This window comes from Oncorhynchus kisutch, linkage group LG13 (assembly GCF_002021735.2).
Source record: "Oncorhynchus kisutch isolate 150728-3 linkage group LG13, Okis_V2, whole genome shotgun sequence".
NCBI lineage: Eukaryota > Metazoa > Chordata > Actinopteri > Salmoniformes > Salmonidae > Oncorhynchus > Oncorhynchus kisutch.
In genome coordinates, this window is record NC_034186.2 from 70,792,614 (window position 1) to 70,809,279 (window position 16,666).

General features: G+C 42.1%; 3 protein-coding genes across 4 annotated transcripts; all 3 read right to left on the reverse strand.

Moving 5' to 3' along the window:
- Positions 1-6,030: 6,030 nt before the first annotated feature.
- On the reverse strand, positions 6,031-9,285 carry LOC109881785 (uncharacterized). The gene is made up of 5 exons (XM_020473898.2): positions 9,210-9,285; positions 8,963-9,041; positions 8,643-8,687; positions 7,221-7,449; positions 6,031-6,543 (listed from the first exon to the last, which is right to left on the reverse strand). The coding sequence occupies exons 3-5, from the start codon at positions 8,683-8,685 to the stop codon at positions 6,384-6,386; spliced, it is 432 nt and encodes a 143-aa protein (XP_020329487.1). The 5' UTR covers positions 8,686-8,687; positions 8,963-9,041; positions 9,210-9,285; the 3' UTR covers positions 6,031-6,383.
- A 1,237-nt stretch (positions 9,286-10,522) lies between these two features.
- LOC109881792 (uncharacterized) lies at positions 10,523-11,809 on the reverse strand. 2 transcript variants are annotated; one of them, XM_020473905.2, is made up of 4 exons: positions 11,675-11,809; positions 11,352-11,397; positions 11,162-11,246; positions 10,523-11,043 (listed from the first exon to the last, which is right to left on the reverse strand). In XM_020473905.2, exons 2-4 carry the CDS (start codon positions 11,395-11,397, stop codon positions 10,869-10,871), a joined length of 306 nt encoding a protein of 101 aa, XP_020329494.2. In that variant the 5' UTR covers positions 11,675-11,809; the 3' UTR covers positions 10,523-10,868. The 2 variants fall into 2 exon arrangements, with proteins under 2 accessions (XP_020329494.2, XP_031642967.1); XM_031787107.1 differs by lacking the exon at positions 11,352-11,397 and having other exon boundaries at positions 11,675-11,799.
- Positions 11,810-13,971: 2,162 nt separating this feature from the next.
- LOC109881783 (apolipoprotein C-I-like) lies at positions 13,972-16,208 on the reverse strand. Its single transcript, XM_020473896.2, has 4 exons — positions 16,063-16,208; positions 15,279-15,345; positions 14,412-14,553; positions 13,972-14,289 (listed from the first exon to the last, which is right to left on the reverse strand). Exons 2-4 carry the CDS (start codon positions 15,331-15,333, stop codon positions 14,223-14,225), a joined length of 264 nt encoding a protein of 87 aa, XP_020329485.1. The 5' UTR covers positions 15,334-15,345; positions 16,063-16,208; the 3' UTR covers positions 13,972-14,222.
- Positions 16,209-16,666: the final 458 nt, after the last annotated feature.

The following is a 16,666-nucleotide window of genomic DNA, read 5'->3' on the forward strand; positions in this document are numbered from 1 at the left end:
GGAAGAAAAAAAGGGGAGTCTATATACATTGTGTGCAAAAGGCATAAGGAGGTAGGCGAATAGTTACAATTTTGCAGATTAACATTGGAGTGATAAATGATCAGATGGTCATGTACAGGTAGAGATATTGGTGTGCAAAAGAGCAGAAAAGTAAATAAATTAAAACAGTATGGGGATGAGGTAGGTAAAAATGGGTGGGCTATTTGCCGATAGACTATGTACAGCTGCAGCGATCGGTTAGCTGCTCAGATAGCAGATGTTTGAAATTGGTGAGGGAGATGAAAGTCTCCAACTTCAGCGATTTTTGCAATTCGTTCCAGTCACAGGCAGCAGAGAACTGGAACGAAAGGCGGCCAAATTAGGTGTTGGCTTTAGGGATGATCAGTGAGATACACCTGCTAGAGCGCGTGCTACGGATGGGTGTAGCCATCGTGACCAGTGAACTGAGAAAAGGCGGAGCTTTACCTAGCATGGACTTGTAGATGACCTGGAGCCAGTGGGTCTGGCGACGAATATGTAGCGAGGGCCAGCCGACTAGAGCGTACAAGTCGCAGTGGTGGGTGGTATAAGGTGCTTTAGTGACAAAACGGATGGCACTGTGATAAACTGCATCCAGTTTGCTGAGTAGAGTGTTGGAAGCAATTTTGTAGATGACATCGCCGAAGTCGAGGATCGGTAGGATAGTCAGTTTTACTAGGGTAAGTTTGGCGGCGTGAGTGTAGGAGGCTTTATTGCGGAATAGAAAGCCGACTCTTAATTTGATTTTCGATTGGAGATGTTTGATATGAGTCTGGAAGGAGAGTTTACAGTCTAGCCAGACACCTAGGTACTTATAGATGTCCACATATTCAAGGTTGGAACCATCCAGGGTGGTGATGCTGGTCAGGCATGCGGGTGCAGGCAGCGAACGGTTGAAAAGCATGCATTTGGTTTTACTAGCATTTAAGAGCAGTTGGAGGCCACGGAAGGAGTGTTGTATGGCATTGAAGCTCGTTTGGAGGTTAGATAGCACAGTGTCCAAGGACGGGCCGGAAGTATATAGAATGGTGTCGTCTGCGTAGAGGTGGATCAGGGAATCGCCCGCAGCAAGAGTAACATCATTGATATATACAGAAAAAAGAGTCGGCCCGAGGATTGAACCCTGTGGCACCCCCATAGAGACTTCCAGAGGACCGGACAGCATGCCCTCCGATTTGACACACTGAACTCTGTCTGCAAAGTAATTGGTGAACCAGGCAAGGCAGTCTTCCGAAAAACCGAGGATGCTGAGTCTGCTGATAAGAATATGGTGATTGACCGAGTCGAAAGCCTTGGCAAGGTCGATGAAGACGGCTGCACAGTACTGTCTTTTATCGATGGCGGTTATGATATCGTTTAGTACCTTGAGCGTGGCTGAGGTGCACCCGTGACCGGCTCGGAAACCAGATTGCACAGCGGAGAAGGTATGGTGGGATTCGAGATGGTCAGTGACCTGTTTGTTGACTTGGCTTTCGAAGACCTTAGATAGGCAGGGCAGGATGGATATAGGTCTGTAACAGTTTGGGTCCAGGGTGTCTCCCCCTTTGAAGAGGGGAATGACTCCGGCAGCTTTCCAGTCCTTGGGGATCTCAGACGATATGAAAGAGAGGTTGAACAGGCTGGTAATAGGGGTTGCGACAATGGCGGCGGATAGTTTCAGAAATAGAGGGTCCAGATTGTCAAGCCCAGCTGATTTGTACGGGTCCAGGTTTTGCAGCTCTTTCAGAACATCTGCTATCTGGATTTGGGTAAAGGAGAACCTGGAGAGGCTTGGGCGAGTAGCTGCGGGGGGGGGGCGGAGCTGTTGGCCAGGGTTGGAGTAGCCAGGCGGAAGGCATGGCCAGCCGTTGAGAAATGCTTGTTGAAGTTTTCGATAATCATGGATTTATCAGTGGTGACTGTGTTATCTAGCCTCAGTGCAGTGGGCAGCTGGGAGGAGGTGCTCTTGTTCTCCATGGACTTCACAGTGTCCCAGAACTTTTTGGAGTTGGAGCTACAGGATGCAAACTTCTGCTTGACTTGCGCTTGAGCCTTTTACTTTCAGTTTTGGTCCACCAGCTTCAAACAGCTGTAAAAAATATTTTTTTGTTATTGAAAATATATTTCACAGTGTCTGTTACTTGAACTCTATGAAGCATTTATTTGGGCTGCAATTTCTGAGGCTGATAACTCTAATGAATGTATTCTCTGCAGCAGAGGTAACTCTGGGTCTTCCTTTCCTGTGACGGTCCTCATGAGAGCCAGTTTCATCATAGTGCTTGATGGTTTTTGCGACTGCACTTGAGTCTTAAATTCTTGTCTTAAAGTAATGATGGACTGTAATTACTTTTTCCTTATTTAATTTTTTCTAGCCCTAATATGGATATTTTTATTTTTTTACCAAACTGGGGTATCTTCTGTATACCACCCCTACCTTATTTATTTTACCTTTATTTAACTAGGCAAGTCAATTAAGAACAAATTCTTATTTTCAATGACAGCCTAGGAACAGTGGGTTAACTGCCTTGTTCAGGGGCAGAACGACAGATTTTTACCTCTCCTTCAAGTTGGATGGGTTCCACTGGTGTACAGCAATCTTTAAGTCATACCACATATTCTGAATTGGGTTGAGGTCTGGCCTTTGACTAGGCCATTCCAAGACATTTAAATGTTTCCCCTTAAACCACTCGAGTGTTGCTTTAGCAGTATGCTTAGGGTCATTGTCCTGCTGGAAGGTGAACCTCCGTCCCAGTCTGGAAGACTGAAACAGGTTTCCCTCAAGAATTTCCCTGTATTTAGCACCATTCATCATTCCTTCAATTCTGAACAGTTTCCCAGTTCCTGCCAATGAAAAATATCCCCACACCATTATGCTGCCCACACCAGGCTCCACCACCATGCTTTGACTGTTTGGCAGTTCTTCGGTTTCAGGCCGAATTATTAAGGTGAGCCAGCAGACCTGACCGGTCACTTGCAGAATATGCAAAAAGATAATCAGGGCAAATTATGGACAAACCTCTGTCAACATTTACAAGTCCATCATCTTGCTGAGTTCGCTGTTCTGGGTGAACATAATGGTGTTAAACCTAATTCCACTTTTGACATTATGGGGTATTGTGTGCATCTACATTGGTCTCTTGCATTATGTTAATAGTCCAACTATCGCATATGTATTGAAATGTATTTTGCTATGGCAAATAGGGAATGGGCCATTTGGCATGTCACCCTGCGTGTGCTCACTCCACTGCTCTGTTGTCAGCTGCCGGAATCTGGAGGTGCAGTCAAATTTACATATGCTAATCGCTTGTGACATTACAATGTCGTCACCATCAATGGTTGTCAAATATCGTCGATAGAAGATGCAATCTTAAAATCACCCAACCCTATTGTCAGTGTGGATCACACATTGGCAGACAAGTCTCTGGTGGCATGGTAGTGGTGGTAAACTGAGGGAACATTTGTAAATCACTTTGACATAAAAAAAAATGTTTTTACAAAAGTCTCAAAGTATATAGTATACAGTATGTTAGTATATGTATTCTCATCTGTCCTGTTCTCCTCTGTTCTGTCATGTTCTGTCCTGTTCTCATCTGTCCTGATCACATCTGTCCTGTTCTCCTCTGTTCTGTCATGTTCTGTCCTGTTCTCCTCTGTCCTGTTCACATCTGTCCTGTTCCTATCTGTCCTGTTCACATCTGTCCTGTCCTGTTTTCATCTGTCCTGTTCACACCTGTTCTGTCCTGTTCTCATCTGTCCTGTTCTCATCTGTTCTGTCCTGTTCTCATCTGTCCTGTTCTCCTCTGTTCTGTCATGTTCTGTCCTTTTCTCATCTGTCCTGTTCTCATCTGTTCTGTCATGTTGACATCTGTCCTGTTCTCGTCCGTCCTGTTCTCAACTGTCCTGTTCTCATCTGTCCTGTTCTCCTCTGTTCTGTCATGTTCTGTCCTGTTCTCATATGTCCTGTTCTCCTCTGTTCTGTCATGTTCTGTCCTGTTCTCATCTGTCCTGTCATGTTCTGTCGTGTTCTCATCTGTCCTGTCATGTTCTGTCCTGTTCTCATCTGTCCTGTCATGTTCTGTCCTGTTCTCATATGTCCTGTTCTCCTCTGTTCTGTCATGTTCTGTCCTGTTCTCTTCTGTCCTGTCATGTTCTGTCCTGTTCTCATATGTCATGTTCTCCTCTATTCTGTCATGTTCTGTCCTGTTCACATCTGTCCTGTCATGTTCTGTCCTGTTCTCATATGTCCTGTTCTCATCTGTCCTGTTCTCATCTGTTCTGTTATGTTCTGTCCTGTTCTGATATATCCTGTTCTCCTCTGTTTTACATCTGTCCTGTTCACATCTGTCCTTTCTCATCTGCCCTGTTCTCCTCTGTTCTGTCATGTTCTGTCCTGTTCTCCTCTGTTCTGTCCTGTTCTGTCCTATTCTGTCCTGTTCTCACCTGTCCTGTTCTGATCTGTTCTGTCATGTTCTGTTCTGTCCTCATCTGTTCTGTCATGTTCTGTCCTGCTCTCATCTGTTCTGTCATGTTCTGTCCTATTCTCATCTGTTCTGGCCTGTACTGTTCTGTTCTGTTCTCCTCTGTTCTGTCATGTTCTGTCCTTTTCTCATCTGTCCTGTTCTCATCTGTTCTGTCCTGTTCTGCCCTATTCTGTCCTGTTCCCATCTGTCCTGTTCTCATCTGTTCTGTCATGTTCTGTTCTGTCCTCGTCTGTTCTGTCATGTTCTGTCCTGTTCTCATCTGTTATGTCATGTTCTGTCCTGTTGTCATCTGTTCTGTCATGTACTGTTCTGTCCTCATCTGTTCTGTCATGTTCTGTCCTGTTCTCATCTGTTCTGTCATGTTCTGTTCCGTCCTCATCTGTTCTGTCATGTTCTGTCCTGTTCTCATCTGTTCTGTCATGTTCTGTTCTGTTCTCATCTGTTCTGTCATGTTCTGTTCTGTCCTCATCTGTTCTGTCATGTTCTGTCCTGTTCTCATCTGTTCTGTCATGTTCTGTCCTGTTCTCATCTGTTCTGTCATGTACTGTCCTATTCTCATCTGTTCTGGCCTGTACTGTTCTGTTCTCCTCTGTTCTGTCATGTTCTGTCCTTTTCTCATCTGTCCTGTTCTCATCTGTTCTTTCCTGTTCTGTCCTATTCTGTCCTGTTCTCATCTGTCCTGTTCTTATCTGTTCTGTCATGTTCTGTTCTGTCCTCATCTGTTCTGTCATGTTCTGTCTTGTTCTCATCTGTTCTGTCATGTTCTGTCCTGTTCTTATCTGTTCTGTCATGTTCTGTTCTGTCCTCATCTGTTCTGTCATGTTCTGTCTTGTTCTCATCTGTTCTGTCATGTTCTGTCCTGTTCTCATCTGTTCTGTCATGTACTGTCCTATTCTCATCTGTTCTGTCATGTTCTGTCCTGTTCTCATCTGTTCTGTAATGTTCTGTTCTGTCCTCATCTGTTCTGTCATGTTCTGTCCTGTTCTCATCTGTTCTGTCATGTTCTGTTCTGTCCTCATCTGTTCTGTCATGTTCTGTCCTGTTCTCATCTGTTCTGCCATGTTCTGTCCTGTTCTCATCTGTTCTGTCATGTACTGTCCTTTTCTCATCTGTTCTGTCCTGTACTGTTCTGTTCTGTTCTCCTCTGTTCTGTCCTGTTCTCTTCTCAATAAAAACAAATGACGGGCTACAGTTTTGTTGTGTGTTTTTAAAATCTCAAAATGCAGCTTTAACCACCTGGTACCAAATGGTGCTTGTTTTAATGAATTCCAAAAGAAACATATGTTTTTATAGGTTGTTATTGTGTATTTACCATGTTACCATGTAAATAATGAATAATAATAATAAGTACATAATTTCTTTAACCTAAAATAAAGTGCTATCCATAACTTCTTAATAATTAAACAATTAAGCAGTTTGATCAACATTTCTCACTTGTGGTATTTAAAGAAAAATCTGGTTCATGATATTATTATTCATATGGATGAGTAAAAATGTTTCTGCACCATTATCCCTAATTTAACATGATGCACAAGTATCAGTCGAGAGTTTCAACTTTCAGATCTTTATTGAACACACACACACTCCTGTTAGAGTATCAAACACGTAGTTATATACATGCACAATGTTGAACGAATGTTAAAGCTCTTGCGAGATGTCAATCTTCCTATCTAGCATGCTTTGACCTTTGTTTCCCTTGAACAGTCATGTCTGGGAAAGTGTTGACATAGAAACCGGGAGGGGATGTGTTTTGCATTGTGCATTTCTCTTCTCAATCACCTTCAGGTATTTCCCCCCTCTAGCATTTAATACATGTATCAGAAGCACAGCTAAAGCGGAGCCAAGCCCTGTGTGGAAAGGTACAAGCGTGTGGGGCGGTCCGATGGGACGGAGGCTATCTAGGGCTCATTCCTCAGCGGGTAGGACTTTGTCGAGGTAAACCTTGATGGAGGTGATGGCCTCGTCCAGGTAGGTGCCGACATGGGGGCGCACATAGTGTCCGTACAGACCCAGGCCGGCCATACGGGCCTTGTCCACCAAGGGTGCTGCTTCCTGGGCCAGACCACTGGACAACACACACACAGAGACAGGAGGAGATGTCAGTGTGTCATAGGTTAACAGCCATCCTATGTGTCCCAGACTTGGGTTCAAATACATGTGTATTTTAGTATTTGTATTTTTATATCTGTGTATTTGAGTATTCTGAAATACACAGCCCAAAACAAGTACTTTTATTTGAGTATTTGAATGTTTATTTGAGAACTAAAACAAATAGTCTTCAAATAACTGTATTTCAAATACCTGGGTTAAATGCATGGGAGTCTATCTGAGCCAGTGTATATCAGTCATTTCAAATACTTTCCAAGTCTATTTCCAACTACTTGTTTTTTTAAATAAAGATGATCTGAATACTTGTTTTGAAATGTAGTGAAATCTAATTGAAATACCTTAAATTGTATTTTAAGTTCTGATGTGTCCCGTGGTTAACGTCTAATAAAGAATGGTCAAATATCTAGGTAACATGTTGATAGGCATGAAGGGTCAGCATCTAAGATCCTATAATCATTTGAAATCAAAGTTATGGACAGATAGACAGATAGACAGAAGAACTGACAGTAAATCAGACAGACGGATAGACACACAAACAAGCAGGACAACAGAAGGACATCGACAGACTGACTCAATGCTGGGTCTGGATCGACGCGACAAGTTAACTTGGTTGTGTCGCGGTGGGGCACTCACGTTCCGATCTTGACAGCACTCAGGAATTTGGGGTTGCCCTGCAGCTCCTCGATGTAGTCTTTGGCAGCCTGGCCCTGGCCCTGGCCCAGGTTCTCAGTCATAGGCCCCACAGCAGCCTGCACCTTGCCGTAGGCGTTCATCAGCCTCTTGTAGAACACAGACTTCATGGCCTCATACTTCTCCACCAGCTCCTTGTCTGGCTCTGGTACTTGACACAGGCACACAGAGACTGGAGGGGAGACAGGGAAGAGATAGTATGTATTAATTAATTGCACTTGCTTGACTTGATTGACTGCTGTTATACAGTATCTAAAACCACTGGACCAACTATAGCCTCAAAATAGCCCTAATATAGTAAAATGCTTCGCATAACCAGGCAGTGTGTGTGAGTAAGGTTGATTTAGTGTCTGTGTAGTGGAGATAGTTTGGTCACTTGGTTTGATCCCTCTCATGATGAGTAAACTCGGCTGAAATAATCAAAGGCCATTTCAACCTGACATATGAGGTCTCTCTTATCCCTACAGATTGTGTAGCAGTGGGGTCTGATGCCCATAGTGTCACTGCTCAACGTGGTCGGTCGATCACCTCCACAAGTCCATCACAGTTCAAAGCCTATCACCTCTCAGATAAACATACAACTAACTGTGCTATGCATTCCTGTTGGCTGACATATTCTCTCACTGTCACTGACATGTTCACAGCTGGAGGTCAAAGGTAGCTATTACCTTCTGTTGTATAAACGGCTGGAATGAACACTATATATCCATTTTCATAAATGTTGGTAAATTTGCCTTTATTGTTTCAAGACATTATGGAAGAGATCGTTTTTGTCTAATCGTGGCATGGGGTTGTTCAATGACAGCCATGTCTTTGTTTCAAATATCACGAGGGTTTAATTTCAGAGACAATTAATCACGGTTTTTAACTAAATGTTATATCATCTCTCCCACAGAAAGAAGTTGTATTACAGCCAGGTTTTACACAGTCAAATGTGACAAATAGTTACATTTTTTATAAAGAGCTGAACAAATTATACATTTGTGACATCAATATACGGTAATTATTTTTATTTAAAAATATTCAACACAGTAATATATCTGTATGTAAAACCTTTATATTTGACATTTTTGTCATTTAGCAGATGCTCTAATCCATTTTAAGCTAACTAGGTGAGACAACCACATATCACAGTAAAATATACAGGATACGAACCTTCCATTCCAGCTAAACAATGGATAAACAGCGTTTTTGCCAAAAAACTCAAATTTTAATACACATCTAAAATCTATGAGTTAATCATCTGAGAACAGTAAACACTATTTTACACGCACATGAAGCTACCTATAAGCATTCATTTCTGATGAAAAAACACAAATCTGGTTTGAGTTCTGCAGGGTGTGTGTTGTAGGTTCTCAGTCTTACCTTGGAGTGCAAGCACTAAGGCTAATGCCAACTTTCCGTTCATTTCTGAAAGAAAAAGACAAACACAATAGGAATTTATATGCATTATTTAGATGAAGTCAAATGCAATGCCTGTCTATTTATTAGACTAGAAATCACACCATTCTGATCAAGCATCAATGACTGTTGAGCTGTTTATAACTGATAGGAAAGGATGATGCATCTTAAAATGCATGAGAAAATAAATTCATTTACATGAATACATTTATATATTTTTAGATTACTAGAGCATTGAAATAACATATCTATAAAAGTTGAGAAGAGAGAGAGAAAAAGATGACCTCCTGTTGTAGTGGGTGTACAGATCCCAGTGAATTAAATGACAGTCTCCTTTGGTGGCTGAGTTGTCTGTAAAGCAATCTGAACAAGTAGACACCATGATATAGTGAGGAGAGTAAACAAACGTCATCTAATGAGTATGCACACAGGTACGCACGCACACAAACACGCACGCACACAAACACCTACACGAACACACGCACGCACGCACACACACCCACGCACCAGACACACCAGAACCCACTGTACCTATAGGACAAACATCCACACACTCGTTCGCCTACACAAAGTCCATTGCACTTGAGACAGTTGATGCAATGCATCCAGATTATCACTTGGATTGGTTTCTGAAATCTATTTATGCTGCAATGCCCTATTCTGCATACGAAGGAAAGCCTAAATTCTCCTCAAAATGTTTGCATATCAGTGCATGAAATAGATTTTTTTGAATGAAGGATCTTGTTAAGCATTATAACTGTGTCTGAAAGTTTTCCATAATTGATTTGTCAACATTTGTGTGGAACATAAACCAGTATGTTTGACTGCCTCTATGTAACTCATTGAAAATCTGTATTCTTGCACACATTCAGAATTCACGAACTCAACAACAAATCACTCTTCCCAATGTCTAACAAATATCATCTCAACAGTTTATTCACACTAAGGTCCATTCTCACTGTCTATATGAATGTGTTTCATGTATCCCAGTTAGTCAGATTATGGTTTTGATTGAATGAAACAGAGCCCTGAGTGTGTTGACTGTGTTCCAGGATCGATGTCTGCAGTCCACACAGTGAGACCCGAGAGAAACGTCCTGCAGGTCACACACGTCTCCCGTCCAGCCAGACACCCCTGCTGAACCTTGTATCTCAACTGTCAACTCTCACCGAGATAACACTCTGATTTCAGCACAGTCTGTATCTATCACTCCCATCTCCCTGTCTGTCTGTCTGTCTGTCTGTCTGTCTGTCTGTCTGTCTGTCTGTCTGTCTGTCTGTCTGTCTGTCTGTCTGTCTGTCTGTCTGTCTGTCTGTCTGTCTGTCTGTCTGTCTGTCTGTCTGTCTGTCTGTCTGTCTGTCTGTCTGTCTGTCTGTCTGTCTGTCTGTCTGTCTGTCTGTCTGTCTGTCTGTCTGTCTGTCTGTCTGTCTGTCTGTCTGTCTGTCTGTCTGTCTGTCTGTCTGTCTGTCTGTCTGTCTGTCCACACAGAGAGAGCTGAGAGAAACGTCCTGCAGGTCACACACGTCTCCCCTCCAGTCAGACACCCCTGCTGAACCTTGTATCTCAACTGTCAACTCTCACCGAGATAACACTCTGATTTCAGCACAGTCTGTAGATGTCCCTCCCATCACTGATGTCTCTGTCCGTCTGTCCGTCTGTCTCTTTCTTTCTGTCTCATTCTTTCTCTCCCTTTTTGTCATTCCCTGTTGCTTTCTCTCTGCCTTTCTAAAATCTATTCTCAGTCTCTCTCAGCTTTCTACTTCATTCAGTTCAGAGATTGATGAATGTGAGGAGCGTAGACTGTGTCAAGGGAAATTTAATGAAAAGGCACAACACTATAATGGTACAACTAAATGTTTTTTAAATGTTTTATTTCGTTTGAATTCATTTTGGGGGTTCACAATAGTTAATTGACTTACTCAGATGCAATATGTGAGCCAAAACGGTATGATACTAATACACTCTATGGCAGTTTTAATACTATCACAACCCTTGTGCTGAGGTTAGTGAAACACCAGTAAATGGGTGTCCTCATTCACCAGTCAAATCATACAGCATTGTTCACGCGCTCTTCTAGTTGTAATCCCTAGTGTATATGAACATAGAATCAGCCCTAGAATCACCTTGCATGAATACATGTGCTGGCAGTGAGCTGGGTGGGTGTTTGTCTGCCTAAAGATTCAGGTGCCATTAGATGGGTCTGTACTGGTCAATCTTCTCCTTGACTCTGTCCCAGAAGGAACTGGTGGAGGCTGAGGCCCAGTCCATGTAGGGATCAGACACTGGTTTGATGTGGTCCTCGTAGTACGCACCAGCAAAGGCCTGCACCGCCTCTCTTATTCTCTGGGCTTTAACTTTGGCTGCCCTGTAAGACACACACACAAGAATAAATCAGTTGGAAGCAGCATCTACTGAGCGCACCCCTTTTACCCTTATCCTTAAAACGACATGGTCGGCCATGGTGACTGTGTGTCTGTTTGTACCTGTATGCCTCTGTTGCCCTCTGCAGAACCCCCTCAGAGTCAGAGTCCCCTGGGGCTGGCATCTGGGCCACTATGGACACACATGCTATGGAGGAGAGAGGTTACAGTAGGTTACAGTAGGTAACAGACTACCAGTCCATGTCAACAGTTCAATGGAGGATAGACTAAAAAAAGAAATGCACAGCCACACCTTGAATGAGCAAGACGAGAGCAACTAGCTTCAGTTTCCCTGGCATCTGTCATAGAAACAGAATGAGACGGAAGACTTGGCTAAAATACACATCTCACTTATAAAATTGATATTACATTAAATTAAATTATTCAATAAACAGTACATTACATTTTTCATCACCCCAAACAAAACTAATCATAGATTCAAATGATATATCACTGATATGTCTATATATTTATGTAATCAACGGTATCACTCATAACAGCTGGCCTCCAGTATAAAAACAGCTGGTCAATACACAATTCATAGTATGTGAAAGAGCATTTTAGGGAGCGTTTTACCTTAGTGTTTGTTCTCAGTATTGTCAATCTGTTTGGTGGAATCAAGTCACTTTATTTGAATTAGAGGACTTCTCACAGCTCTTTTTCTTGGTTGCATGTGTACTTTGTTCTTGTTTTGGTGACCACTGACCGATGGTCTGTTTTTGGGTGGGAAGTGGTGGACTGATTGGATTGGCTTAGATGATCAGTGAGTCAGTCGTAAGTAAGTCCAGTGGTTCGATACTCTTTATTTATTTAAGTTCTGAGAAAAGATTTTTCAGGGTATACTGCAAAAACCGAAACGTGATAATTCCCTTTAGATTATATATATTTTTTTACCTAGCTAAATTATCTTACGTCATTGTCAAATAATTTATTTTAACCTAAAAAAAATGGTTAACACAAAATATCTTGAAAAATATTGTGAAATAAGATACATGACTTGTGTCTGCTGCTGCAGTATCAACTTTTGCCCAAAAGAAACACGAACTCTTAGCAACACATTTAAAAAAGCCTCTCATGTTAAACCTTCATCCTAGCATTTGCCAAAAGGTTACATTAATCTCTCATAATCTTTTCAATTTCAAGATTGTCTGGATAGCTGCCCAAAGTTCCTTTAATAAAGACGAGTAGACATGTTGGCTTGTAGGTATTCAGACCAGGTCTTTATATCTCTGTGCTCCCTTAAGAAGACAGCAGGTCAATGAAATAGAGTACTGTTTTGAACTAGACCCAATGTCTCAGTCATCAGAACTCAAGAGAGGAGTCCACTTTAAAATACCTATCTATCTCTCTCTCTCTCTCTTCTCTCTCTCTCTCTCTCTCTCCTTCTCTCTCTCTTCTCTCTCTGCAACACATCAGTTTCAGGCATAATGCTGAATGTCACACTGATACATGACCAACTGTGGATGTCATTTTCATATCTTGTTTTCCTGCTATTGCTTTTCCATTGATTCCCTTTGTCCATTCGCCTCTTCACCTCTGGTCCTGTCGACAGACACAGCACAATAGTTGGTTGTTGTGAGAAGAGGGTACAGAGAGCAGATTAAAGCTGCTCACTATCATGACACTCCACCAGAAAATAGGGTGAAAATATGAGTATTCCCTGGTGGGGTGCACAACCCTCTTGCCCCCTGGACCCCCTCTAACCCCCCTACGTCTGACCCTTGACCTCTGGTCAAACACAGGAGCAGATTCCAGTAAACAGGGACAGCATAGTAATCATTAACTCAGAATAAACAGTGCCTTTAGCCCGGGCCTTGTGAAATGGAGGACCAGCAGCAAGTGTCGTGCTCCCAATTGCCCTTTGGTGTCTGCTATTGACATAGATGGATAGACCACTATCTCTCATAGAACACTCTCTCTGCTATTAATTCATTCTGCAGAATTATTTGACCTGGTTAGTGTCTCTTAGTAAAGCTATTGACGTGTGGATATCCAGAGTGATACAAGATATCCAGAGCATCAAAGTGTGTCGGTTGTATTGCATTACAGAGTGTTCATTGTTAAGGAGAGCTCAACAACAGCATCAATCCAGAGTCCATTTGTGATTGTGACACAAGTTTGTATCTTTTTTAAGGGGAAGCATATCTTAGCACAGGAACATGAAGTTTCAAGAGATTGAACATTGTTCATAGAGATACTTTACAAGGCTGCACACAACCAACATGTTGAATGGAAGAAAGGGTCTATTGACAGACACTTGTCTTACTGCTGAATCTCAGTTAGAGGAGTGTCTGGGCAAAATGTGAAATTACATGTGTTGCAGATTACTTTTAAGTATAGTATCTTTCAGTCAGAATGCACTGATTCTTTCTCTGGCCACCATGATGTTTTTAACCCATGTGACATACTGGTCAGCTGACCATTCATGTTGACCACATTAACATCCCATAGCTATCCCACAATGCATCATAAACAGAGACGAAATGAATGTTTGGTCTTTGTGCAGTTTTTTTAATACATGTTATGCATACTGTCTGTATTATGTGTACAGGTCTTCATGTCTTTCATATCCTTATAAAACTGTGCTTCTACATCTGCGTTGCTTGCTGTTTGGGGTTTTAGGCTGGGTATCTGTAAAGCACTTTGTGACATCGGCTGATGTAAAAAGGGCTTTATAAATACATTTGATTGATTGATGTGCCCCCCATTTATTAGTTGAAGAGACACTTGTTAAATAAAAATAATTGCCAATCAAACTCATTGTCCAGAATAACTTCTAACTTGTCATTGCATGGATTTATTGGCCTCTTTAAAAATGAGCAGGTTGACTTCTTACTGTAGCAAATCAAATGCATAATATAACAACCCACAAATATAGTTTTATCACAAAGGTATCTTTATTTTTCAGGTTATTAAAGCAAGCCATGTTTATTAAAACAAGCCATAACAATTACACAGAGATGACATCAGTCTCTTCAGAGAGGGGAAATATAACCTTTGTGTCTGTCGGCACAACGCACGTGTCAGCGTCACAGCAACCGCGTCACCAGGCAAGACAGAGCAAGAAGAGTGATGGGGTGCGTGGGGGGTCTTAGACAAGCAGGGTCAGAGGTGTACAGGCTTACTACTGCTTGGGGAAGGTCTCGTCAACCTTGGCCTTCATCTTGTCAAACTGCTCAGTGAACCAGTTCCTGGAGACGGGGAGACAGACACACAGTGAGTCATTTCAGTCTTTAATTATTTCAGAGTACTAATGTAGATCTCCAATTAATTTCATGTTGGGTTATGTTTTGGGGTGTGTGTGTGTGTGTACTTGGTTTTGGTGGCGAACTCGCTGTCCCCAATCTTTTCAAACATGTCCTTGGTCTTGACGGTCAGGTCATCAGTTAGTTCCTTCATCTGATTGCCGAAGTTGGTGAAACGCTCCTCAATTGTCTTCTCAGCCTCCTGAGCCTCTGTAGAGAGAGAGAAAGGAGGCAGGGTTAGAACTATAAACAGAAGGGGAGAGTGTTAGATCTATGAACAGAAGGGGAGAGTGTTAGATCTATGAACAGAAGTGGAGAGTGTTAGATCTATGAACAGAAGGGGAGAGTGTTAGATCTATGAACAGAAGTGGAGAGTGTTAGATCTATGAACAGAAGGGGAGAGTGTTAGATCTATGAACAGAAGTGGAGAGAGAGAGAGAGAGGGAGAGAGAGAGAGAGAGAGAGACAGAGAGAGACAGAGACAGAGAGACAGAGAGAGAGAGAGAGAGAGACAGAGAGACAGAGAGACAGAGACAGAGAGAGAGAGAGAGAGAGAGAGAGAGAGAGAGAGAGAGAGAGAGAGAGAGAGAGAGACAGAGAGAGAGACAGAGAGATGGTACATGTGTGTTCATAATAATACATTTGTATTGATGTGTATTTGAGGCCAGATTTATGCATTCAGTAGTAATGGATTTGTATAGACTAGTATCAAATGTATTTGTGTGTGTGTGAGGCTGTGTGTTTGTGTACATGCATGTATATGTGCATGTGTGTATGCATGCGTTTGTGTTTTTGTGTGAGAGAGAAACATCACACACGTGTCACCAGTGAAAATGCGTTAGTATTGACACCAGTATTGAGGGAGGTGAATGAGCAATAAAATGATTAGATAGAGTGAAAGTGTAATGGCTGCCTAATAGGGTAGGGCTTCATACCTGTGTGTGCAGCGAACACAAGCATCAACACGGCAATGGCAATGGACAGTTTCATCTTGACTGTTGGCTGCAAGGGAAGGACATTTAGCAACAAAACACCCTGCCTTTAATATCCTCCATCATAAAAAGGTTTGCATGATGAGTTAGTTATGAGTTAAAACAAAATCATAGCATTATGCCGTCAGGGTTTCATCAGGAGCTGTGCTAAACTAGTGAAATATAAGCCATCCTAAACTATTATTATTGTTGTAATAAATGATCACCAGCTGTTTTGTTAGTGCGGTCAGAACAGTGGACAGCTCCCTCTGCGTTCTCTAGCCTACACACATCTTCAATTAGTGACTTTACATCAGCAAGAAAAACAGACTGATAGCCTTACATTTTAGATTAAACTCGACCTGCATTTGATTAAATTAGTAAACTAACATAACAATTGTTTCTATTAATATCTGTCCTGGGCATTGGATGGGGTTCAGAAACAGAAGGTAGGCTGGATGTCTTTCCCGCTTGTATAAACTACACCTAGATGTCGCCACAATACCGCAAACAGATTTTGAGAGACTGGTATAGATTTATGGAAAGGTTGGGGTATAAAATAAACAACTACATTGGCGGCATTCACGTACATTTATTTGGAGTAAATAAACTGATGAACAAAAGTCGCAGATATACCGGCCTATGTGTTTGCTCAGATAAGAACAAAAACATACAAAGATAGACATTTGAAGTAATAACAATGAAAGGAAGTCTCTAGAAATGCCAGTGAAAAGTAGGTTAATCTTACCTGTTTTCCGTCTCAGAGAGAAAATAACTCGAGTTTGTCTGACAGACTGACTGGAGTCCCTCTATATATCCCAGAACGCTGACGTAATCAGTAGTCACCACTTCTGACCTATGGTGACCCTGCATCGCACAATGAAGCAAGCACCAAGAGTGGCCTACTCCCACCTTCTCCTCCAGATTAACCAACCCTCCCCCATCTCCCTTTTCCGGAGAGCCCAGCTGAGGTATGGTCCATGTCCTGTCTTGTTTCAAACCACACATGATCACGTATTTAATCTGATTTTGTGGGAATGTATTTATTTGACTAGATCTGTAATTCACAGTCTGATCTGGGGGGGGGGGGGGGGGGGGTTCATCCTGCCTTAGGTTGTATAATGTGATATTCATTTGTCATAAACTATCCATTGTAAATCATCAGACTGTCAGTGCACAGAGATACAGACCTAAAGTGGACTATGGCCATTAAACTAGGTCACAAGTTACTTATACTACTGAGCTAAGATATTGATACAGTTCTGCAGTGGCATCACTAAACAGCACTGCATTGACAGTGCAGATCTGTCTCTGAGTCCACCAGACCAGTCTGTTTAGGGCTCTATTCAATC